Source organism: Sparus aurata, chromosome 19, assembly GCF_900880675.1.
Source record: "Sparus aurata chromosome 19, fSpaAur1.1, whole genome shotgun sequence".
Taxonomy (NCBI): Eukaryota; Metazoa; Chordata; class Actinopteri; order Spariformes; family Sparidae; genus Sparus; species Sparus aurata.
In genome coordinates this window covers 25117746-25143196 of record NC_044205.1, presented here as the reverse complement: position 1 = coordinate 25143196, position 25451 = coordinate 25117746, and the positions used below count along the sequence as shown (strand labels likewise).

General features: G+C 40.7%; 1 protein-coding gene across 3 annotated transcripts in view; it reads left to right on the top strand.

Moving 5' to 3' along the window:
- Positions 1-25451, top strand: part of LOC115570403 (cadherin-18) — a 190738-nt gene that overhangs the window by 133270 nt on the left and 32017 nt on the right. For all 3 annotated transcript variants that reach the window (XM_030398967.1, XM_030398966.1, XM_030398965.1), the window contains exons 3-7: positions 1646-1940; positions 9917-10036; positions 20445-20612; positions 22578-22765; positions 23489-23742. In XM_030398967.1, coding sequence (XP_030254827.1) covers positions 1646-1940; positions 9917-10036; positions 20445-20612; positions 22578-22765; positions 23489-23742 — 1025 coding nt within the window. The remainder of the gene's footprint in view (positions 1-1645; positions 1941-9916; positions 10037-20444; positions 20613-22577; positions 22766-23488; positions 23743-25451) is intronic.

The window sequence follows — 25451 nt, the reverse complement described above, 5'->3', positions numbered from 1 at the left end:
ATTTTACGTCTGACAAATAGTGCTCTTTGGATTTTGACAGAAAATTCAAAAGATTCTGTCACCAACTCTACAGTTTGTTACCCTGAAAACAAAAAAACAAAAAGGTATTTATAACAACTACGCTTATCCAGGCAATGCATATATAATAATAATAATAAGAGAAGGAGTAACATATAATCTCCTCACAAACACAGCATGAATTATTTATTCGCGAGTATGTCTATCCTATGTTCTCCAAAGCATCGCATGAATCTTGTTTTAGGCCGAGCAGACGTGTGCTAGGGAATCCAAGGGTTATTTTCACAGTTCACTGATGTGCATCTACAAATGCGAAATGCGAACATACCACCAATGCCACCAGTATGTAAAACGTTTTCCGTGCACAGTAAAAATGGATTGTTCTGTTACGTTGTGACGGTTCCCTGTGGACAAAGGAGGCTAAAAAAGTCCATGTTTCTTAACATGTTTTATTCATGGGCGGAGAATGAAGTTGTTTAAATCATGATGTTACTGTTGCGCCCCGGTTTGAAAATACAGCGGCATTGTAAAATATATTTATAAAGTCTTAAACTGCAACCCAGCTGAGCAATTGGCATGAAAGTCTTAATCCTCATGGTGTCAATTATGACTGAACAAGTGGCTCGTTTTTCTCTTATTCCTCTCTCTCCTGGTGAGTAAGAGGCAGCGCTCTTCCATCTTTAATAGTCTTGTGAGGATATCCCCCAAAACTTTAATCTCCAAAGATGCATTTCTTCGGCAATGCCCGGGTAGACGCATGCCTGAGAGAAGAATATTGAATAATGTAATGTCTGCGTTAGATCTGGGACATGGGCCCAGGACCGCTCAGCACTGCAGTAATGCTGCAAAGCTCGCTGCTATGTGTTTTTAAATGGGCTATATCAAAGTGCAGTACATGGGTTGTGTAATTCATTCTTATGAAACACAAATCCATGTATTCATATCGACTGGTGCTGTAAGTATTTATAGTATCATCATAATGCTGTAGATTCATTCATTGGTTGTTTCGGATATATCAAAACGTCTTGAAAAATGGTCAACACAGTATCCAAGATCCCGAGCTGACATTCGGTCCAGAAACTCAAGATTAATTCATTTAGAACAGGATTCCAGGGTGCTATTAAGCGAAACTATTTTTTCGTCACGCATCCCTCCAAAAATCTGTCAAGTTCGACTTAAGACTTTCTTTGGTTGCAGTGGTGCGCAACCAAAGAAATGAAAAAGTTAGAAAAGAGAGATGAAAAAAGTTAGAAAAGGGAGGAAAAAGTTAGAGCACCCAGAGCGAAACGTTAGTCTGGAGACATGCGAGATGATATAAACCTGAGAAATCTGGAAAGCCGTCACATTTGAGAAGCTTGAATTAGATATTGTGTGGTATTGTTTTTATAATTAAATGTGTCAGTTGACTTAAAGATTAGTCAGCCGATCGTTTGGGCACTGATGATCAGGTTGGTTGAAGTCCCTCTGCAGGTATTTCTCCTGCAGCCATTCTACATCAGTGCACCTCGGCCAAAGTACATTTTAAAGCCCATGAATCACGTTTTGAAGGTGTAAATCAAAAGCAAGTCATTTTGGCAACGCGCTATTCCCTGTATTCACACACCTTCTGTCTGCCTTCTCCCCGCAGCTTCACTCGAACTCAGATAAAGGCGATGGATCCGTCAGGTACATTCTGGACGGGGAAGGCGCTGGGACTATATTTATCATCGACGAGGTGACAGGAGATATTCATGCCACTAAGAGCCTGGACCGGGAAAAGAAAACGCATTATGTTCTGCATGCACAAGCCTTGGACCGCCACACAGAGGAGGCGCTGGAACCAAAGTCGGAATTCATCATCAAAGTACAAGACATCAATGACAATGCGCCCAAATTTCCAGATGGACCCTTTGTAGCGACGGTGCCTGAGATGTCTGAAGTGGGTGAGTAGTGCTACAAAATAAACCGGACCTTTTTAAATAATTACACTCCACTGTCAGCGGCAGTGCGCCATTAATTTGAAGGATGAGAAAACTGTCTGAACTGGAGCGTTATGTAGTTTCTTTTTTTTAAATATTCTGCGTGTTTAAAATCCCTTTTATCCCGACAAATACTACAGCGAGCCCTTTTGGCTTTACATCTTGTGTATGCTTGAATATATTCATACACATGTCCCGCTTCAAGATGGCTTAAGAAGAGGTGTTAGCATGAAGAACTGTGATCAAACATGTTGCTACCCCGCGCAGCATTCTGGTTTGTCCCCTATGTGATAAGGTTCTGCAGAATGTTTGATCTTCTGTAAGCCAGCCCAGTCCTCTTTTTCATCTTTGTTTTCTGGTTGCTGTGATGGTTTCCCGGGTGGGCAGGTCTTTATAAAGCACTCAATAATGCCTCCGCAGCAATCCCCGCCATCGAGACTGTGGAGTCCTCCACATCATAGAGGAAAGAAAAGCCTCTATCCACCTCCTCTGAGACAGCTGCTCCTCGTATGCCCGGCATCATGTGGCAAACATCTATTTTTTATTTCTTTATTGTACTGTTCTGTTTTTAGCTCCGCGGAACAAAAGCCACCCCTTTTGCTCAGCCCAGTGAATTCCGCCTCACAGCACAATAGCTCAGAAGTATGATGCTCAAATATTTCACAGCACTCCTTCAGAACATATGTAGGCTGTCCAAGTGGTGGCCAAACTGCTGTCAGGGAGATTTTGCCTCAAATAAACTATATGATGGGGAGTTTGTGGTGCCGGCAGTTTGTTGAGAAGATAGCATTTATATCTGCCCGTCTAAAATAATCCCTTCAGTTGCTGAAAAGAAGCAGAAAGACTTATTAGGAAAAAATATATATATATCTCAAAGAGAAAATGAACGGCTTCATCGGTTTCTTGCAGCGAGACGATGGAAATGTGCAAAACCGATTAAATATGCAAACCCCGATAGACCTGTAGGCGCCCTCTTTATAAACAGTCAATATCTCCCTGGTTGCGTTCATGAATATTCACGACCAGACGTGCCTGACACACATACAACTTTGCGAGTCAGTATATTTGTTTCCAAGTCGGATATGTCAAGCACATATCTTAATCTCATCTGAGAGGGCCACGCTGTACGTCCAAATGCTTTGTATGTAGAAGAATAATGTATTGACAGGCACTGAATATTTTATTTCAGGTGAAGGCCCAATCCATTTTCCAGTATTTACCCCCACCACCTTGTTTTCGAATGCCCAACGCCCCTCAGAACAGAGCTACGAGGTGCAGCATCACCACTGTTCTATATTCTGTCTTCAAGCTGGCCTCTGTTGGTCTCTGAGGCTGTGTTCGGTCCCTGTCCGGCCATGTTTGCTAATAGGCAGCTGAGCCGGTTTTTGGTGCCCATTCCAGCAGCTCTCCCTGCCAGTATTCCCCGTTTCCCCTTTCCACAAACTGAAATATCTTGAGTACATGGCAAATCATTTTTCTCAAAAGATGGCTTCTGTCATTTTAACTCAGTGCAATCATGCTGGTATATGTTCAAGTGTAGTTTTTTTTTTTTCTATTAAGCTACGTTTAACATGACAGGTTGAACCCTGCTCGCAGTTAAAGGGATATTCTTGTGTAAGTTTAATCCATGGTCTAACACACCATGAAACTGTGTTAGACTCCCTCTCGAGAGATAAAAGTTTGCAGACCGCTAGCTAACGTAGTTTTAGCATCCTCAGAAACGACCACACGACAACATCACATTGCACATTGCAGTCGATTACTGAGTGCAGTAGAGTCCCGCAGTAATGATGATCATCATCATTGAGCTGCAGGACTCTACTGCACTCAGTAATCGACTCACAGGGCTTCCCCACAACAAGGAAGGCTTCTCGGGTGGTGAGTTTCATTTATATTTTCGGACAAATACGGCAACGATATCAAATGTTTGATGCCTCGAAATATGTGCTGAAACCCTGTTTCTAATGTTGCTGAAGTTTGGTGCTGTTCTGAGCATTATTTGTGGCTTTTTGATGACGGTTTTATATTTGGACCCATTTACTGCATTGTATTGTTGTCGTGCTGTCGTTTCTGAGGATGCTAAAACTACGTTAGCTAGCAGTCTGCTAACTTGATCTCTCGAGAGGGAGTCTAACACAGTTTCACGGTGTGTTAGACCATGGATTAAATTTACACCGGAATATCCCTTTAAGTTGGGCTGGTATATGGGCGGGACAGTGGCTCCAATCCTGAATATCTGTTGTGCTGACTGTAGCTCCAAATGACGTCACCAGCGCAAGATGTCGGTATCTGTATTCTGGATACTTGGGCTTCAGTTTTGTGTGGAACAGAAAGTGGAGATCTGTCATCCGTGCTTATGAATAATCAATGAGTCGCTAGCTGTAATGTTAAATGAGCTAACTGAGCTAACTAGCTAATGGCAGCCACTGTGGGCTACAGAACTCCTATGTGTATGAATTTGACAGATGGGCAGTTTTTATATACTGCACCTTTTAAATCCTGCATTTAGTGATCTTTGATCATTGAATTGGTTGCTGTAATCTTTATCTCAGAATGAGTGCATAGTAGGCAAATGGAAATACATGTGCAGCACTTGTCTGCTTTCATGTAGTTTTTAACAAGACTAGTCATTTTAAAGTTCCAGTGTTCGCTGCAAACTTCATCATCAGTTACACAAAACATAATCAATCACCATTGATGACCCAAGGGAGGAAATCAAGGACTGTGAAGGGGAAAATAATTAGCCTTTTTTCTTTTTTTCTCCCGCCCCGTCTTTTGCTGATGTCCATTAAAGTAATTCCTCATCGGTTCGGCGTCTGCGCCGTCAAATCGGCTGTAACAATCAACTGTCCTCACACTCCACAGCGTTAATCCCCCAGCATTTGTCAATACTGCAGCTCCCAAGTGCAGGAAGGGGGCTGTCTGGGAGTGTGTGGCAGCTAATTGGTTGTGATGCTCTTTTTTCCTGTCTGAATTGATTAGCTGGGCACGTGCCAGGTAGTCCAGCGTTATCGTTTCCCACCTCCCTTTCAATGGTACAATAATATGTTTCAGAGTGCCAGATGAAAGGAGTATCAATTTCCCACCACTGTATGTCTCCCAGTTGAGTTATCTCTAAATGGACACGCTGGAGATGATAGCTCTGCTTTCCTGTCAATCATTTCACTTATGGGAAAAGGTTTAATAGTTGTTTTCAGAACTCGGTGGCAGAGGCAGCTTGTTTAGATGAATAGTTATGATTTAATGAGTGTTGTTGGGACTAATGTAGCAGAAGAGTGCACATGGTTAAATGTGGACTCTCGATAAACAAAACAAAATAGAGACTCGGGGTTGCATTCAAAGGACCCAAGGCGTACTTGTGATTTATTTCCCCCATAAGCCTTTATCGAATGTTCCCAGCGGATGCTCCAATCCATCCTAAAACACGGATCAATTATGTTTACTACCCATGTTTTATGAAATGTAGTTGCACATTTTATTTTGCCTTCAAATCTCCAATAGGTTCCCATATCCGCTGGCGAGCCCCTCTGAAAATCAGCACTCTGCCACGTATTGACATCCTTTATCCCATTACGATGTAATTATTCCAACCCGTCAACTCTCAACCAACATCCTTGATAACTAATTGTAGCTTCATTACAGTGCACGTCAAGGAGATGTTTTTCCAAGTGAAAGTGGGAATGAAGCAAATGTTATGGTTGGTGGTTGTAATGCAGTGTCAGAGCTCAACCCTTGATCTTTAAAAAGTGAATTATGTGCAGCGGTTGCAGCCGCAAGTCCAGGGAGGTCAGGAGAGATGGATGGATTGAAACCTAAAGGAGGTGATGAAAGTGGATGTAAAAATGGGACACAGTATGTGACTGGGTTTATAATGGAACAGGTGATCTGTATATGTTGAACCAGATTGCAAAAAAAAAAAAAACCTTTTTGAAGGGAAAATCAGAAGCCATTTTCAAGCCTAGTGTGTTTCTAAATTACCGTTTTTCACCTGCTGTTCCTACCACGGGATGCTCTCTCATGGAGTCTCTTACTCTCATGGAGTCAGAATACACTGGGAAGCTTCATGAATATAAGCAACTTATATGCATTCAGCCATCACTTTATTAGGTACACCTGCACAGGCTTATGCAATCCAGCACAGAGGCCACAAGTCTGCTTTCGCGGTGCCTAAAAATGTTCAAATTATAGTGGTTCTGTTATTAAGATGGTAAGTTATATGTTGTAGCACTGATGCCGTAGTTAATGATGGTTTTGTGCTGGATTGCATTTTACTGAGGTAATTCTTCCCCCATTTACCTACAAAAATTTACAACAGCAACTTTAGCTTGACCTACGTAAGAAACGTATAATTGAATATATACATTTGCAACAATGTCATATACAGCCCTGATTCACAAGAAATCGGGACACTTCACTTCTGTTTTGATGAACGTTTTACACAAACTGTTTTTACCGACAAAGGTTTTACACAAAGTGTTCCTGAGCCCATGGAGTAACATGCTCACAAACCGAACCTCTCTCCGTCCTCGACGACGACTGAACCTTTTAGCGATGCCCCTTTCATACCCAGTCATGATACTTTCACCTGCTACCAATTGACCTGTTACAGACAGGTGATTTTTGAGCATGACATGACTTTCCCAGTCTTTCTGTTGCTTCTGTCCCAACTTGTTTGAAACATGTTGCTGGTGTGAAATTCAGAGAAACGGTATATTTGCAAAAATCAATTACTTTGATGAGGTAAAACATTGATTATACAGTATGTATTATCTTTGGGCTGTTTTTAAATTGAGAATATGTCCAAAAGGATTGGCTAGTGTCCCAACGGATGGAATAAAGATTGTCCCTATTGTATTCATTGTATAATGTATTGTATTATATTGTATTTCGGGGTAAAACCTGTGTTAAAGGGTGAAAAATAACAATTCATCAATTGGAATTATCGAAATGATTTTTGTTAATGCTTTCAGTCGCTCCTTTTATAACAGACAACCAAAGTCTTGTCAGGTATGTGCTTCCTTCGTGAAAACCTTGTATGGTGGTTGTATTCTGAAGTCTTTTTTTCTCCAGGTTGCCTTTAACATGAATAATGTTACTGTGACCTTCAAACACGTGAGACGAGATTCCCGGCAAGGTTTTACTGATTCTTAAAGTTACTATTCAGCCAGCACATACATACTGACACTTGAATGTTGACCCTTTTTTAAGTAGCATTGAACTGTTTTGATTTAGTGTTCATCACCTTATCTGAACATTTGTTGAAGCTTCCTGAGCTGAACAGTTGTTTAGGCGTGCATAGAGAGCGTATTATCAGTCACAATACACTATATTCTTCACAATATTCCTCACAGAAATATTATTCATACAAGGTCACAGATGAAGATTTTATTTTCTCACGCCATTAACACAGAACAATTCCAGGTTCATCAATTAAATTATGTACTAACTAATAAGTTTTGCTAGACAGATGATTTAGAACCAGCTCAGCTTCCAGAGCAATCCCACAATTGATTAAGTCCCAATAATTCCCAGTGCAATTTTGGCAGCAAGGTTGACAGAGATTCAGAGTGCCCGAGCACACTGTGGAGTGCGTGGCTCATTACAGGTGGCATTTCACTTCGACTCCTCCAGGTTTTCCAAGAAAAAAAATAAAGTCATATCAGGTGTGACGTGATGGAGCGAGTTCCAAGTGTTTAATTTGGTTTTAAATAAAACAGCAAATGTCAAAAGGTCTAGAGGCTCTTATGATGGATCATATAGCTCATGTGTCTCATAACACAATCATACAGCGACTCTTACATATTCTAATGCATCGTATAAGCACCAAAATGCAATTACAATGCACTCATCATGCAATTATAATGGGTTAATGAAGCCTGTAATGCTGTTTGAGCAACGCTTCAAGTGTTAAATTGAACCACAATGGCTTTTTACACAGACTTTTTAAATAACGGTGCAAATAATGAGCCATCCCGCTAAGTTTTCCAATTACTTGTCTTTGTTTTTGTCATCTTCTGCGATGAAAATTGCATGAAAACCAAGACCGGGGCTTGTACTCATATTTTCCATTTGCAGGTTTTACAAGGTTTAACAGCTGAAGAAGGAATTGACCTTTGTGTATAATAACGTACGCACACACTGCAGTCAGCCGGTGTGCAACAGTGCCTGTGAACAAGTGATTATATATGATTACTCTTGATTACATTTTATAGACGGTTAATTATCATCCATTTGTGCTTACATAATGCCGCCTGTTTACCAGTAAGCAAACCACGACACCTGTTTTGGTGTGGTGGAACATCGTGTGAGGATTTCGCTAGAACGTATGTTATTTAGCCGTTTCTCTTGACGCTACGACACATCTTTCTTCTTGAAGTTGTTTGCAGCATTTTTAAGTATCTCTCTCTCTTTTCTAGCCTTGCGCTCACACATTTGAGTTTGCAGGCAGCGGCTTCTCCTTGGATCTAAATTCACCAGACATGGTTGCTAGGAGATTATTTTCGACACATAACCAGCATCACGTAATTACATCCAGTGAAGTGGAAGAAGTATTCCAAGGAGGATTTACTAATGTGTATGGTAGTTTCGAGTCCATGATATAACTGCTTTTAATGTGCAGGTTGTCTTTTACTGGATACATGGATACGCCATGTTCTTGATGTGTTTGTAGCTTCTGAGAACCACGTTTCTACAAAGTTTGTGATGATGCATTTTATAGATAATCCAAAGGGGGTTTTTAAAATGTTCGTTGTAGCGTTTGAGTAGGAACATCTTCCCAACAATTGAAGGACCAACACCTGTCTGAAAAGTAACCTGTGACTAAATCTGTCAGACGAATATATTGATGTAAGAAGTAGAGTATTTGCCTGCGAGATGTAGCGGGATATGGAAATACTCAAGTAAAGTATACATGTACCTCAAATTTGTACTAGAGAAAAAGATACTTGGGCCGATTCATAATTATTATATTTCCTGTGACGTTTACTGATATTGGTAAAAGTGGTACTTAAGTAGCCATTTTGGGCAATAAAGTTATGTATTTTTGATAACCACATGTGTGGGATTGTTCATGAATATAAGCAACTTATATGCATTCAGTCATCACTTTATTAGGTACACCTGCACAGGATTATGCAATCCAGCACAGAGGCCACAAGTCTGCTTTCACGGTGCCTAAAAATGTTCAGATTTGAGTGATTCTGTTTTTGAGATGGTAAGTTATATGTTGTAGCACTGAGGCCATAGTTAGTGATGGTTTTGTGCTGGATTGCATTTTACTGAGAGGTAATTCTGCCCCACTCACCTACACAAATGTACAGCAACAGCAACTTTAGCTTGACCTACGTAAGAAACGTATAGTTGTACATATACATTTGCAACAATGTCATTTACAGCCCTGATTCACAAGAAGTCGGGACACTTCACTTCTGTTTTGATGAACGTTTTACACAAACTGTTTTTACCGACAAAGGTTTTACACAAAGTGTTCCTGAGCCCATGGAGTAACATGCTCACAAACCGAACCTCTCTCCGTCCTCGACGACGACTGAACCTTTTACTGTATATTTTCGTTTCAAAAATATATGTTAATGTTTATATTCTGTTAATATATCAGTATCAGATGTTTCTACTGCTGCCAGGCTCTAGTAGTGTCTTTATGACATATTTTTCTCACGTAATTGTTTGATAACTACATTTTAAGGATTGTTGTCCGAAATTAGAAGTTGTTACTCCGTAAATCAGTATCGACATCAGCTCCAAAGATTGTCGGTCGGGCTCACAAAATATCGATATTTGTCTCTGAGAGACAGTAGTAAAAATTTAAGGTTGCATTAAACAGGAAAACTAAATCACATTTATATACTTGCATAGACATCTGTATACCTTTTTAACAGAGTCACTATCAGGAAATAATTCAGCTGTGTTGTTTTTTTTTGTAGGCACGTCTGTGTTGCAAGTCACGGCGACGGATGCTGACGATCCCACCTACGGAAACAGTGCCAGAATAGTCTACAGTATTCTTCAAGGACAGCCATATTTCTCCGTCGACCCCAAAACAGGTGTGGTATGACTGCGTGCTTGGGGGGGGGGAAAAATTGCTGAGGCAAAGCAAGCTCTTACAAGTAACTAAAAACTATAAAAGGAGGTAATAACTTTCTTATAATCTCTTTTGTTGATCTCCTAAAGTGTTCTAAAGTGATGTGTATATCACGCTGTGAAATCTGTGCGCCATACGCTTCTTGCAGTGAACATCCTGTTCTGTTATTGCAGCACGTCTGACATCATAAAAGCTAAAGCAGCCACAGCAGAGTTATGGACTACTCATACGGCTGCTGTATTGTTGAGCACGCAGTCCTCTCTTTGTGGCCTATAACTAACTCCTACTGGGTCAAAGGAGACAAATGTAGAGATGCCTTCAGAAAGCCATTGTTTCCTACCTTTTGAAAGGAGATAAAAAGCCATCCTTTCAGGATCCATCTTTTGTCTGAGGGAACGGAGTCTGGAATCTATTAAATGTTAATAAACCTTCCAAAGTGCAAGACATATAACTTTTATGCAATGTGGAAAAAAACGTGTTCTTGTGAGTGTGTGTGCGTCTGTTTATTTCTGAACTCTCTTTGTCTTACAAAGGAGCGTGTACGTGCACGTGTGTGTCTTCAGTTTTTGCATGCTTGCCTCTGCTGCTGCTGCTGCTGCTGCTGCTGCTGCTGCTGTCGGTTAACATGAACAACAATCCACTTGTATGAATTGATTCATTGCTGTCTGGAACAACTATTGGCCCCTTTGAGACCGTACCGCCCATGTAAAACATGAATTCTTTGCTGAATGAGCAACACAAATGAATTGCTGAATATTTTGACTTTACCTCGAGGGAAAGGCAGTGGGGATTGATGGAGCAATTTCACAGCGATGTGGCGAGGCAGGAGCAAACGCCAGTTTTTGAAGGAAAGCCGGGCTCTCCCTTCTCACACAACACCACGTATTTTGTTCTATCAGCTACACATTATTGTAGTCTATTGTTATCTATTTGGGATCATGTTTTGATTGTAGAAAAGTGATTATTACAGTGATTTTCCTTCTCTATACGCAGAGAGCCTTTTTGGATACATCAGATGGCTTGTTTCGCGCGAGCTGACTCGGCATCTTGTCTGCATTGTAATTCAGCATGGGACGTGCACGGGAGTAGGGATGTGATCGAAGGCCTAGCCAGCTGCACTCTGCACAGCACTATTCCGCCCACACATATTAATTTATACAAGTCGGCAGTTGTTTTCGCCGCTGGCAAACCACCCTCCTCCCTCAAATTAGGACAAGGAACTCCAGCGGTCAGTGGAAAATGTGCACATAGAGGGAGTTGCACTTGCATGTGATCTTTAAAATGCTAAGCCCGAGTCTTAAAGAGGCTGTGTTGGCATGCTGCCACAGTCGAGCACCACACTGGGGAGCTGGAGCTGTTCCTGCATCTGTCTGACAGTGCATTACCTTGCCTACACCTCCTCATATCCACATGTACCTGGCTCCCACCACGCTTAGAGACACCGTTCATGTATTATTAGCGAGATTAAGAGAACACACACATGCAAGCGCACGCACACACAAATGGAGGAATGCACCTCTCCCCATTTGACCTTGATCCGGTGGCCTGATGCAGCAGTGACAGATTTTACAAGACCCATGAGGTAGAAGGGAAGATCGGCTAAGGACAGAGGGTAATGATAGCATTTGGCCTGCACATATGGTGCTGAAGGAATCCCCAAAGGACCGTCTCAGACTTGACCCAAATCCTCAGCAAGGAACAAAGTGAACAGTTTTACCTGTTTCTACCGCTCTGACTTTGTGGTTTGATCATCTCAAACCCACAAGTGACTGGAATCACTGTTTGGATATTGTGTTAAATTGACCACTGTCAAAGCGTAGAGCAGTTTTCATCCTTTGAACCGGTTAAAGGGCTTGTGTAACAGGCTGCTTTTGCAAAGCAATCATTAGCTTGTGTTTCAGCTCCTGAAAGTTATTTATTTTTATTTTTTTTTAACAAAGATCCCCTTGACTCACTGTGATGCCCAGAAAATAGATCCTCTTTTTGAAAAAGGTGAATTACTGTTATCATGCTGTTTGCAAATGGCCAAGACACAGTTACCCTCCCTTAATAGTAAATAAAACTATACACACTGTAAGATTGACATGTTAATGAGTTATTAAGGATTAAAGCCACTGTAAATAAGATTCAATCATGGATGTTAAACTGTAATCGACGCATCTATGGTGGTGTCATGCGGCATGCAGAAATAAGGGAGGGATGGGGAATTTAGGATTAGATTTACTTCAGTGGAGAAACAGACGAGCATGAGACAGAGTTTGTAAAGACAGAAATATAACTGATGCAAAAGATAATGATGGAAGACCTGAGGGGAAATATGTGGGCAGAAGAAAACAAATGTGGCTGCTCTGCACTGCGTGATGCTAATCTGATATTCCAAAATGTTTTGTATGGCCTCGCAATTCTTTTTCATGAAAAATGTCTCTAAAGTTGGACACATAATGACACAGTTGTCTGTAAGAACTCATGAGTGATTTACGTTTTGGTACGTAATAAGATTGTTGCTCATCCGAGCAATATGAGGTGTAATTCCAACAATCCATTGAGTCCGTACAGATTATATGAAGGTGAAAGAGATTTACATTTCCATCATAACCAGTCCAATGGACCAATATTTTTTTATATTTATGATCTGACATCTTAATGGTGCTAAAAATGAGCTGGAATTACTTATTAAGAGAACCAAATGTGATGGTGAGGATGGTTAGTCTTATTTATTATCATTCATGAAAAAGTAATGAATTCATGAAAAAAAGTTAGCTCAGAGCAAAACTCATAATCATAGCCGCTGGTTATGGAAGAATTGTCCAAATAAGATGAAGTAGCTGTGTACTAGGGGGTGATATGATGGCTATTCGCCAAGAAACCAACACTCCAGCAGCCAGCGTTCACCAGAGTGTACAAATGAGAACTGATGATTGTTTGGTTGAATGGCTTCAATCTTTTAAATCAGTTAGTTCACGTGTACGCCACATTCTAAAGACTATTACGATCAGAAATACCACACAAAATTCTAAACGTATTTGTTCAAACCCTGTGCAGATTTGCGCATAATCAAAATCGGATGGCGTCACTAGAATTATATATAGCACATTGAAATGTAATTTAGAGGACGGTATAGATTATCCACTTGTTGGTCAGTGAAGTAAAGAGACGCTGTAGGTTTCCGTTCTAACTGCACATTACAGCAAGGAACGCCACTGATTGTCACACCTTCAGAAAGTGAAATGTTGTTGGTGCAGGATGTGGCTGGAGCGAAAACCTGCAGACTCCTGCCTATCCAGACATACTGCATATGGAGGCAGCTGTATTCATGACTAGGAAACAGGGCTAAATATAGTGTGAGGGTCAGCAGGGGATGAGTTTAACCGAACATAATGATTCGAAACAGCTACCCTGACTCTGCCCAAAGATGAAGAACACAATCTGTTTCTCAGCCCTTCAGCAGCTCCTTACCTCGTCTTGTTTTGTGTGTCTAGTACAAAAAACTTTCTTGGCCTGAAGCAGTGACTTGAAGGAGTTTGTTTTTCTACAAACAATATTTTGTTACCTTTGGACAGCTTCCTCTTTACCCCTTGTTTCTAACTGAGCGAGGTGGCTGCTTCATAATTATTGGTGCTCCAGGACCATAATTGCAACTGAACAATCACCCAGAGATGTCATAGCTTTGCGGCTCGAGTTGGGTTTTGTTTCTGGAACATCGTAATTAATGTTCCACCATGATCATCATCATCATCATTAAAAAGCAACAAGGTCTGCATCTAGAGCAAGCCATCATGGATGAATTGATTAAGTATACCACTTTTATTCAGGAGAGCGAAGTTCAGATCCCAGGCAGATACTCTGTCACACTGTTTACTTACTATCCATCTACTAACTTAACTTATTTTCCATTTCTTTTCAGTTTTCTGTTGCTGTTTGGTAAGGTTCAGGCAATAAAACTCCTTAGTTAGGTGTAGGCAACACAAATATTTGGTCAGGTTTAGACAATAAGAATAAATGGTAAGGTTTAGGCAATAAAAACACTTGGTTCGGATTAGGCAACACACACATTTGGTTAGGTTTAGATAATGAATATACCCGGTTAGGTTTAGGCAACAAAAATACTTGGTTAGGTTGAGAACATGGTTTTGGTCAAATAAAGCCTGTCACAATATCAAACATCTGTTTAAAAGGGCACCATCACCCACAGGGCTATTTTTAGTTAATTAGCGATGACATTACAAATACATGATCAGTCAGTTGCAGTGATTGTCCCAGGAACAACACATACGCAGCAATATCAGATTGTGCATGTATCAATCTCCTCTGCTAACCTTGTATGGAACTGAACAAGTGCATTGCTGCGGTCAGTTTTAAACAACAGCTTTGAATCCTGGCAAGGTGTCAGGACCCTGAGCCCCCTACCTGCTGCGCATGTTGTGACTTGTCTGGGGATTGTGTGTCTATAACAAGAGCGGCTACGCAAGGACAGCAGCGTATTAGGCAGACATTACCTTCCTCGGCTCACTGAATGGAAATTACAGGATAAAAGTTAGAAATGTTGCCTGGTTCTACATTTGACAGGTTCGCGCAGGTAAAACTCTCTGCCGCTTTTTACCAGAGTGATATTACAATATTGGCTTGCCACTTCACCGTACTAGTTCTTTTTGCTAAATGATGTGCTAACTGTGCTTTCGCTGAAATGGCTTTACTTGATTACATGGTTTGCAAATTTCAAAAGTGCAAGGCAGCACTTTTATTAAGAGCTTTCTATATCTCAGCAAAAGGACTTCTTAGACGGCGGCTGCATTTATCCTTTTTATAGTCGGGTCGTAACTCCTGTCTTTCCCATCACTACTGTGCATCTGTCACTTACCCGCAGAGACATCAAGGTTGTTCCTCTTGAGTCTCATAGTCGAATGCCCCTCCAACCCTGCCTCGCATCTGTACTCGCTCACACACAGACGCAAAGACACACCACACTGCAGAGCCACTAAGTCCCTTTTGCATTCTAAATAGGCTAATTTCTCTGCTGATCTGGGATTTGGGAGTGTTCGAGTTTATTGAAGGAGCTGACACAGATCAAGACGTTTTTTTTTTTTTGCGGTTCATGGATTAAGTCTAACCACTGGTTAGATCAAGGAAAAAGCTGTCACTGTCAATCAGTCATGTTGTAGCAGTCCAATTATTCTCAATCAGATATCATAGGATATAAAAAAAAACAGAAAAGTCCCTGTAAAGTCACAAGAAAAGGTCTACTTTTATGATTTCTGTGATTTATATTTCTGCCTTTGTCGGTGTTATCTACCTTTTTTTCTTATCCAGAAATGCTTTAAGAGTGCAGACACACGGGGATAACATCGTATTGGATGGACCAAAAACCAAGATTCCTGAAGCTGGAGATTGAAGAGCGCTTTAGTAATCTCCTATAATCCTTTTTGTTCACCCAGGAGATTGTCCTCCTTTAGAAGTTTTCTAGCCAGACAAAGAGGTGGATAGTGTGATGGTATCAACTCTAATAGACTGGGGAGGTTGAGGAAAAGGCTAACCACCTCACTGTGTCAAATGGGCCCGGGTTCAACGAAGTCAGCTCTCTCTCAATTATTTTCTAAATTAACCGACGAGCTCCATAGAGATTTAGGGGAGACTATCTGAGGTATTGTGGTTCAGAAGTGGTCAGGAGAGGGAGTTCAGGGGTGCGATCTTCATGTCAAAGCGCTGACATACCTCTCAGGTACTTGCACTTTCCAGAGAATACCTCTGTGGCCTTTTCTTTATTGTTAAAGAATTCTGTTCAAGATTTAATGCAGTTCAGTGAGTATGCTTGTAATTTAGCTACATCATTCGTAGGTGGGCACAGATCTCTTTTCTTGTTTAGTGTTTTCGTCATTCCTGAATTGTCAGGGGCGTCTCGTGTGTTTGTTTGTCGACAAATGATTGACAGCAGGTCGTCTTCACTTTTGTTGACGACTGTGGAATTCCCAAAGCCGAGACAAAAAACCTCATAGTTGTGCTTAAAGTTCTTAAACCCGGCGCTGTGAAATATTGCTCAGGAGCTATGTGCCTTCATGAGTAAAGGGGTAATAAGAGACTTGAAAGGTCAGCTCGTCTGTCTTGGTGTTGTTTTAATGGAAAGTGTGGCCATTTGCCAGAGTCTGTGTGTCTCAAGGACCCCAGGTTAAGTAATGCTAAAACTCCAGTTAATAACACAAGACAAAGCCTGCATCATTACAAGAAAGTGGCTGCAAGCGCTTTGATTAGTTTTGAATCCAAGAAAAGCAGCAGAACCATGCTGAGATCTGGCATTTGAAAAGAACACATGTGGTGCTAGAAAATGTTTTGTCTAATATGTAGAGGTAATGGGAAGACAAAGGACGGACATTATAGGTTTCTGACAGGCTTCCACCATGAGTCTGATCAAGCTTTTCTATTCTTTATGCTTCAGTTTTGCGGGGTAAAATTAAAATCTTTGAGTTTAAAAGGTCCAGAGTGAATATTTAGGAGGATCTATTGGCAGAAATGGAATAAAATAGTCATTCTTATGTCTTCATTAATGTCAAGCCAATAGCCAGAATAAATGTTGGCAAGGTAAGGTTCTGCAAAGCCACAGATGAGTTAAAACCTTTCATTTATTTATCCTTACCAACCTTAAGTTTCTGTAGGTTCAATTTTCAATGTTTATTTTTTTCTTGTTACAAAGTTGTGCTTATGCTCTGGTTGGGTTTAGGCAAAATAACATCTTGGTTAGGGTCAGAAAAACATGTTCACCAAAAACCTGACTGCCAATGTCCCATGGTTGCCACAAACCACAAATAAACGTTTCCACAAAGCTCGCCAACGGACTTTTACACAGTGTCCGCTGATTTAAAGTGACGTCTACAGTAGCCCAGAATGGACAAACGAAACATTTGCTCAAGAGAGGGGTTTTCACATTGGTCATGTTTTTAGCAGGCAACATGAAGCCAAGGGTGTACAGTTTGCTGCAATCTGCCACCTCATCGCTAGATTCTACTAAATTCCACATACATGACCTATAAGGCTTCAAAATACTCACGATCAAAGTTGTGTTATTTAAATGTGCAATTTAAAACCCGTATTTCGTGTATTATGAAAAAATTACCCTTACTGTTTCATTTTTGCTCTGATCATTGAGATCACAGAAAATGCCGGGAGTCACAAAAAAATAAACACCGGTGTTTAATATTGATGCGCGTTTAGCTCATAGTTTTGGCATTTTCCAATAGAGAGAGCAGCACGTTAATCTCTCCTGTTGACTCAGAGTTCAAACGGCAATACAGCACAGTCTGTCACTGTCTGCTTAGCGTTCGATAAGAAGGATGTACCAACGTATAACTCGCCAACAAAAAGGTCAGCTGACTCCCATTTAATTAAAAATTATATGATATATGAACCACCGTTATTTTAAATCACAAACAAATTCTAGTAACACACATTTAAATGGGAAAAAAAAAACAAGACATTGGGAATAAAATGCGACTGCAGCTGTTATAAAGTCTTTTTTTTTTTTTTTTATATTGTGTCAGAGAGGAATCTACCTGGCAGTCAAAGTAAACGTATTTGCTTTGATATCCTTGGAATAAAGCCCTGCAACACATCTTGTCTGTCTTGCTGGTGCCCCACTTAACGGTTGTTCATGTACAGGCAGAACTAATACACACAAAATGACACCACACGAGTATTAGATACCATCAGAGTCGGTACAAAGAAAGACTGCACCCCCGCAATATGCTTTAAAGTACAAGAAAAAGTGTCTAAATCTAGTTTGGCTTTATCTCACTATATCCAACAGGTTGTGTTTCTATGTAGCTCTATAGGGGCACCTGAGGACACACAGTGTGCCGTGTGACATTTCACATTGAAACACTCTTTTTTTTAACCAGTCGACTGATTCTGTCCTTTTTTATGGAAAAAGTCCAGAAGCATTAGCCACTGGAGAAATTTGAACTGGGGAAATCAATAGGTTAAGGTTTGCTCATACCACAGCGGATGCTGCAGTAGAGAACTCTATTCAAAGCTCATTCATATAAATTTCATCACCCTGTCAAGTTTATATTTTTAAAGGTTACATTGTGGGGATTACAAAATCATCTGACTTGAACTCGGCTCTCCAATGCAATTTTCAGCAGAACACCGACTCCTTCTGTGACACCTCCAGCTCATATCGCTCTTCTTTTATGTCTGTTGCCTACGATAGTTCTATATTACCATTCCATCCTGGTCCATTGTGCGATTAATAAAATATAATTTCCCTTTTTGTTGATTCACTGCTGATGAGCCAGGCTTCGCTGGCAGTCTATAGGACCTCAGCTACTACTCAGTGTGACAGATGATGTGTAACCTAAGATCCCCTGGATCTTAATACTGTTGGCTGCCCTGCTCCTTGACCCACTTTTAATGATTATTCTGCCTGAGGCGAGTGGATTAGTTTCTGTCTATAGAGTCGAGAAGAAAGAAAGAGGAAAATGACCTATTGTATAACACAGCTATAGCTGCCACTTTTGTGAAATTAGGAAATCATGAAACTGGAATAATTCATTCCAGTACTTTTTTTTTGTGAAATTCAAACTGTCTGGGTTTGAGTTAGAAACCTAGAGCTAACAGAATATTTGCAATAAATGATAATTCACTCAGTCAGTCGTCCTACTGTCCATGATTCAGGTGTTTAGTTATTTTCCTACATACAGATGATTTTATTGTCAAAACAACAATAGCAATGTGGTGTTTATTATTCATATTTCATGACCTGGATTGAACCTTCATCAACATGCATTTGGCGATCTTGTTATCAAGATCTAGCAGATACAGGGCAGCATTAGTCATGTTTCTGCGTACCTGGTGAATGTAGGTCCAAAAGGGACTTTATTTTATGGTCTCCACCAATTTCTGAGAGACAAATCTGGATATTGAGCTGCTAAATGCTCCACTATGTTTAGCATCTAGCCGCTACAGGTACGGTCTTTTCCATGGTCAAGTTAACAATAGCAAAGATGCTACGTTTGGTGACATTTTTAAAATAAAGGCACCAGAACAACTTGGTTAGGTTCAGTTAAAATATTCTCTGACTCACTGCTGTCCTCACACTCACCTCAAAAAAAGTGTAATTGAAGTTTATTGCATTCATTTTGCCTCCCAGAGTGGAATTTAATCAGCACTGGGAGTTGAGAAGGAAGGTACCACAAACTGAATTTGGCATTTTTAACTTATGAAGAAAAAAAAAAGATAGCTTAAATGATATTATAATGTGATTATTTATGCACCATTTAACACTTTTTGCTGTAAACATAAACCACTTTAGAAACTCGTGCCGTTTCACCAGGCGTCAGTGATATTAGCGATGCCTTGTTTCATTCTCCATCTTATCCAACATCACCTCCCGTTGTGATTTTCACTCACGCCATGAAGCAACAGCAGCAAAGTCCATTTACCATCATGAGCAACAGCATCCCATTTTCTCGCAGGTCTCTCTGCTCCTGGTCAACCGTTGTGTATTATTGGCGGGTTCACAAGTTCACAAGAACATAAGTACAATTGTTGCCGGAGGGTCATGGCTCTGAGGAAAAAACCAAGATTTACAACGAGCACAGATGTAACGGGTAGAACATATTAAATCCGGCTCCATGTGGTGATGTGGTTTCGGGAGCTAAGATGGCGCATTAACCCTCCAGCGCAGATATAGACGCACACACACAAAACTAATATGGAGGAACAGACACATTAAGACTCAACACACAGACAAAACACACACAGACATATGCGCAAGACACCCAGCTATTGCATTCAGTAAATCACCTATCGCACAGCAACACGGGAGGCGAATACTCTGCCTGTGTTTTTAGGCTTGTTACTGCGTTATTACCTGTGTACGGTTTCCCTGTAGTGGGTAGAGGTGCAGTCATATATCACAGAGTTAGCATTGTGAAAGTTCATGGCTGTGTTTGCCGTGTTATTGTAGTAATAAATGTGATTGAGTGGGTGCCATAGAAAGTTGCATTCTGCCGCGATCCAAGGTTGCATAGTCATTTTGAATATAATGAAAAGTGAGGAAAGGCTAACCTTGGCAATGAGGGACCAGGAGAATCAAAGATGAAAGAAGCACAGTTTTATGGTGTTTAGTCTTTAAGGGGGGGCTGTGATGCGGTGCTTTATGTGCAGTCCATAACTTCAAGAAGTTTTGGTGGGAAAAATATTAGGAAAAGGGCAGTAACATCTTGACAACAACCAATATATGTTTTTTTACTGTAATAGTCGCTCTAACCCATGACATGACCATTATTCCTTTCAAAAAATGTCTGCAGCCATGTGGGAACGTGTCAGTACCTCCCAACATTTTGCCTCATAATGGTTTGTTTTTTCCTCCGACCGTGCAGGAATCATCAGGACTGCCTTAGCCAACATGGACCGGGAAGCCAGAGAACACTACACGGTTGTTATCCAAGCCAAAGACATGGCAGGCCAGGTCGGAGGCCTCTCTGGCTCCACCACCATCAACATCACTCTGACGGACATCAACGACAACCCGCCCAAGTTTCCACAAAGTATGTACACAACTTTACAGTCTAGCTAACAAAGTACATTGTCAAGATCACTGGTAAACACATGTTTCATTAAGTAGTTGCTTATTAACACGCATAATGACTCTTTATTTGTCATTAAGTTGATAGCCTAGTATTCATAGAATAAGGTCACTGAGAATAAGACTTAACACATGCTTTATAGACTTCTCCTTCGATACTGTCCTTCAAATTCATAGTGAGGAAGTTGTTGAACATTACAATATTACAACCTGTTCTCACTCCCAACTCATTAAATATGGCAGCTTGCTCAGTGGCCATGAACTTCAAACTGTGATGTTCCGCTAACCCTCTCATATCAGTTTTGCACATAAAGGGCTCTGCAGTCAAGTAATCATTAAAACATCATATACTAAGTCCGGTTAGACTTTCAAAATAAAGCCTGCTGACAAAGAGTTCACATCTAATTACATGTTATGACTTTTTAGACTGTTATCAGCATTGTCATGGGTGCGGTTCGGTTAGGTTTAGGCAACAAAACTACTCGGTTAGGTTTAGGAAGAGATCATACTTTGGATTGAAATAATTATGTTTAGTCTTGTAACTTTTGTACTCTACGCAATATATGCATCTTAAGTTGCGTAATTGATGTAACTCACATTACGTCAGGGAAGTCGCGTCATTTATGTGAAATAACTTCCGACGTAACATAACTTAAAAACAAGTTGGGGGTGAGCACAGGCTGGATATTAATGATGTAAATGTCATAACACTTAATGAATATATTCTGTTCTTATGCAACAAGAAACAGTGTCAAAATCATTCTAACTAGTCAAATAGATGTTCTAGTTGGAATGAGGTGCACTGTGTTGAGTAAACCAGGGGACACTACGTTGTCTTTGTCTTTGCCTTGATAAAATTGTTCCCTTTGGCTTCTTTGCATGTTAACTAGCCAGAAGGACGATTTAGCAAAATAACCAATGGTAATGTTAATGTGTTACTACGACTAACCGGAATACATTATCTTCTATTACATGAAATGGCCAAGCTGTGGCTGGGGATATAATCAGCTGTTCTCAGTCATTCTTGGCCTTGAGCAGAAGACCTCCACCAGAGACGCCTGAGGCACATTAAATTACCTGAAATGCATTATTAAAAAGAGCTCCATACTGTATTTTCCTTTCAGAAGTGGAAAGATAACTGAAACAGGAAGGTGCTGTTCTTTAAAATCATTCACATTGTGGAACAAAAGTGCTAATAGGTTTTACCATAAGAGACAGGCAGATTATCCTCTGCACTGTGTGCTGTTTTTGATGCTTGAATGGAAAGAGGGAGCATCAACATTTCAGTGTTTGCAGAGAAAATCCTTTTTCATTATGATTTTTTCATGCATGCATTGATTAGCAATACATCAATCTCTGAAGAGCAAAGCATCATTTTATTTTAATTATTGAGGCTTCCCCTCATAGACCTACTCAGCATTCCTCACTATGATGTATTTTTTCTTCATTATTGTGTGACTCAGTCATCTAATATTGCGGTTAAATTTTTCCATAATTAGCAAAAATGAGACCGGCATTCATCAAAAGCTTCTGTTTTGCAGTCGGATATTTTTCCCATTTAAATGATAAGTTTAAGTAATGACAAAGTTGTGACTCTTTGTCTTTGAAAGTGCCTCATCAAGCGCAATCCCCCAAGGCTGGGTTTTTCATTTTGTGCTGCAGTGACAAACCATTTCCAAACCATCAACATTTTCTGAATAATCATCTGCCTCAGAGTTTGATCTGCTCCATTGCAGTGCTATCAACCACACTTTAGCATTTAATGTCAATTGAAGCACTGCAGAGTGTTTTTAATGACATTCCCCCAGGAACAAATGGTGACAGACTCAAAGTGCTTAGCTAAGCCCTCTCAGACAATGATGTGGTGCAGATCGGCCTGTGTTTAAAACACTTTCTTTTCGTGCCTTCTCTAAATTTTCATCCGCAGAAAATTACCAGCTGTATGTCCCTGAATCAGCTCAAGTAGGGAAAGCGGTTGGGAAGATCAAAGCTAATGATGAGGACCTTGGCGTCAATGCAGACATCAGGTACAGCATCATTAACTCTGAGGGGGCCAACATGTTCTCCATATCCACGGACAGGGACACGAGAGAGGGAATCATCAGCCTTAAAAAGGTAAGGAGATGCAGCCTAAAAGACGTACATTACAAAGACACTTAATCATAAACAATTCTGCCATCTGAACAAGTTTGTTACAGTAGATGGAAGTAAATCTAGCTATTACTACCCAACCAAATACTGCCAATTATTAGATTAGGGAATAACCAACGCTGTTATTCAAAGACACATATTTCATGCAACTATTCCTAAAATGTAATCGTCAAAATCTTGTGACAGAGATATGTATAAATATATTCTATGGATGAACGGAGGGATGGATGAATGGATAGGAAGATATTGTTTATGAATTGATGGATGGATGGTTGAGTGGAGGGTTGGATGAATGGATAAGATGTTTTTTGTTTTTTTGTTTTTAAAAAAAACATGCATGAAGACACATCCTTTGGAATGTCACATTTAGTTGGGAAATGGGAAATATAGGTCGAAGACACTAACAGTGTCTTTTTTAGTGCTGTTGAATTTAAATTTAGTTAAAACTCCAGGGGATTCTGATTGTCTACATGGAGTTTAAGAAATCATATGGAAAAGAAAGTCTTACCTCAAACAGAAAAAAAAAAAAACTAAAACGTGTCTTACTGCAAAACTTGCATTGCAATGTATTTAACTAAGCCTTAAATTAGCATTCACTTCTCGTCACTGGTTCCATCCAGATATAATGTAGCCACTTTGTACTGTGAGTGTGCTAATCACACTTCCCTATGGTTCTTTTCCCAACAGCCTCTCAACTACGAGAGAAAGAAGACCTACACCCTCCACATCGAGGGGGTGAACACACATGTGGATCCTCGTTACTCCTATCTTGGTTCTTTCAAAGACACCGCCACCCTTAAAATCACCGTCGGGGATGTGGACGAAGCGCCCGTCTTCTCTTTGGAGCATTTTATCATGGACGTGTATGAGAACGCGCCGAGTGGCACGGAGGTGGGCGGCGTGACGGCTCGAGATCCTGACAGCAGGAACAGTCCTGTCAGGTAAGACACGTGCACAGCGCACATACAATCTGCAGGAATGATTAGAGATATCCAGAGGCAGAGCGGCTCTGTGGGTATACTGTCTCATTAGTTGTGCATCACTGGCTAGAACTGAAGGTAGATGCAGTTTATCTTGTTAAGAATTATCAGACAAGCCCGCTGCAAAAGCAAAGGGTGAGAGAGGAGGTTGCTAATATTATGAGGCTTATTTTGAGGCTGAGCACTCTTTTATATGTGACAGGCAGCCAATGTAACTCTGGGACTTTTCTAACTAATTGGTTGCCAAAACTTTCGATTTTAGAGAAAATCCCAGTCTTTGCCAGATGGTCTTTCTTAAAAATTTCTAACAAGGCTGGCCACTAAGTCTGTCCGGATTAGCCTGGTTGGTAAAGAAAGACCATTTTTGCAACACTGGTCACGGCTCATCGGGAATGGCTGCCTGAGTTTCTTCTTTGGCATTCGGGTTTACCAGCGAGATCCGACTGAGGGGCTTTGGATTTGCCCATTGAGGTTTTAAGTCAACTAACAAGATTACGCCTGCCTCCAAGAAATGTTTGTCTAACTACAACTCCAATTTGCATTTCAGCTCCCTGCCCCATATAATTGTACTTTTTATAGACGAGCATTTGAAGCCACGTCTTGACACCGAGTAGTTTTTCAGGTGGTTTTAAACTTGTCTCAGACCAATATAGGGCATAAACAGATTAAAATATATCATGCATGTGTTAGCCTCTTGTTTGTTTCTGATACTATACGTCCCCCTTTCCCGTCTCCTCTAGAAATCAACATGCATAGTGAATCTTTCTCATTTCTTGGCATCATCGTATTTTGATATTGATATTTTGTCTGCAAGCCTGTGAATTAACCCGAGGCGATACAACTGCTTAGCACATTTGCATGCACTCTAAACATATGCTTGTGTTCTGCTGAAAAGAGATTGATATCGCCCTCAGGCAGTGGACTAATCCTAAGTTTTTCGCTGTGCACAGGTGCCTCGTTTCATGACATTACACTCAAGCAACTCGGCGCCGCATGGTTTAATTTGAATTCCCTCCGTAGCCTTGCCGTAAATGATGGAGTACCTGTAAATATGGAACTCCTCTTGAGATGAAGTATTGCTGATATATCAATAAGAAGCAATCTCAGTTGGTAGTATATGTTACGGGATCATAGTTTAAAGGCTCAGCATGGTCTGCAGAGCCCAGGGGGTTTTCGAAACAACATTAAGCCGAGACTTATGGCCACGCGACTGTCCGCCCCATTCTGGAGCGGCGAGCGCTGCAGCTTTTGATGAATGATGTGCAATTTCAAATGGGGAGGAAGACACTCGGCAGAAATGATTCTTTGATTCATGTCAGAATCTTGATACTTTGCGAAAGATTTGTAGTAAACAGGAAGGTAATCTGCATATGAAAGAGCTTCTTTGCACTCCTGGCGGGATACCTCGTCGCCGTCCATTCCTACAGTACATCGGTCCCAGCGCTCACCACGTAAAGTAGAAGGCAGCGGGAGGTATTCCGATGACATCCACTTGAACCCAGAAAAAAGAGAAACAGCAGGCCGCTGCTCCCCGTGTTTGCATTGGGATGCAGAATGCAGCAGGGATCAGTATTTGGCTCTCTTTGATCATCATAAGGCTGCCCAGGCGTGCGATGAAATAAACATGTTATTGATGTGACATATCAAATGCTGGTCTGAAATTGACATCT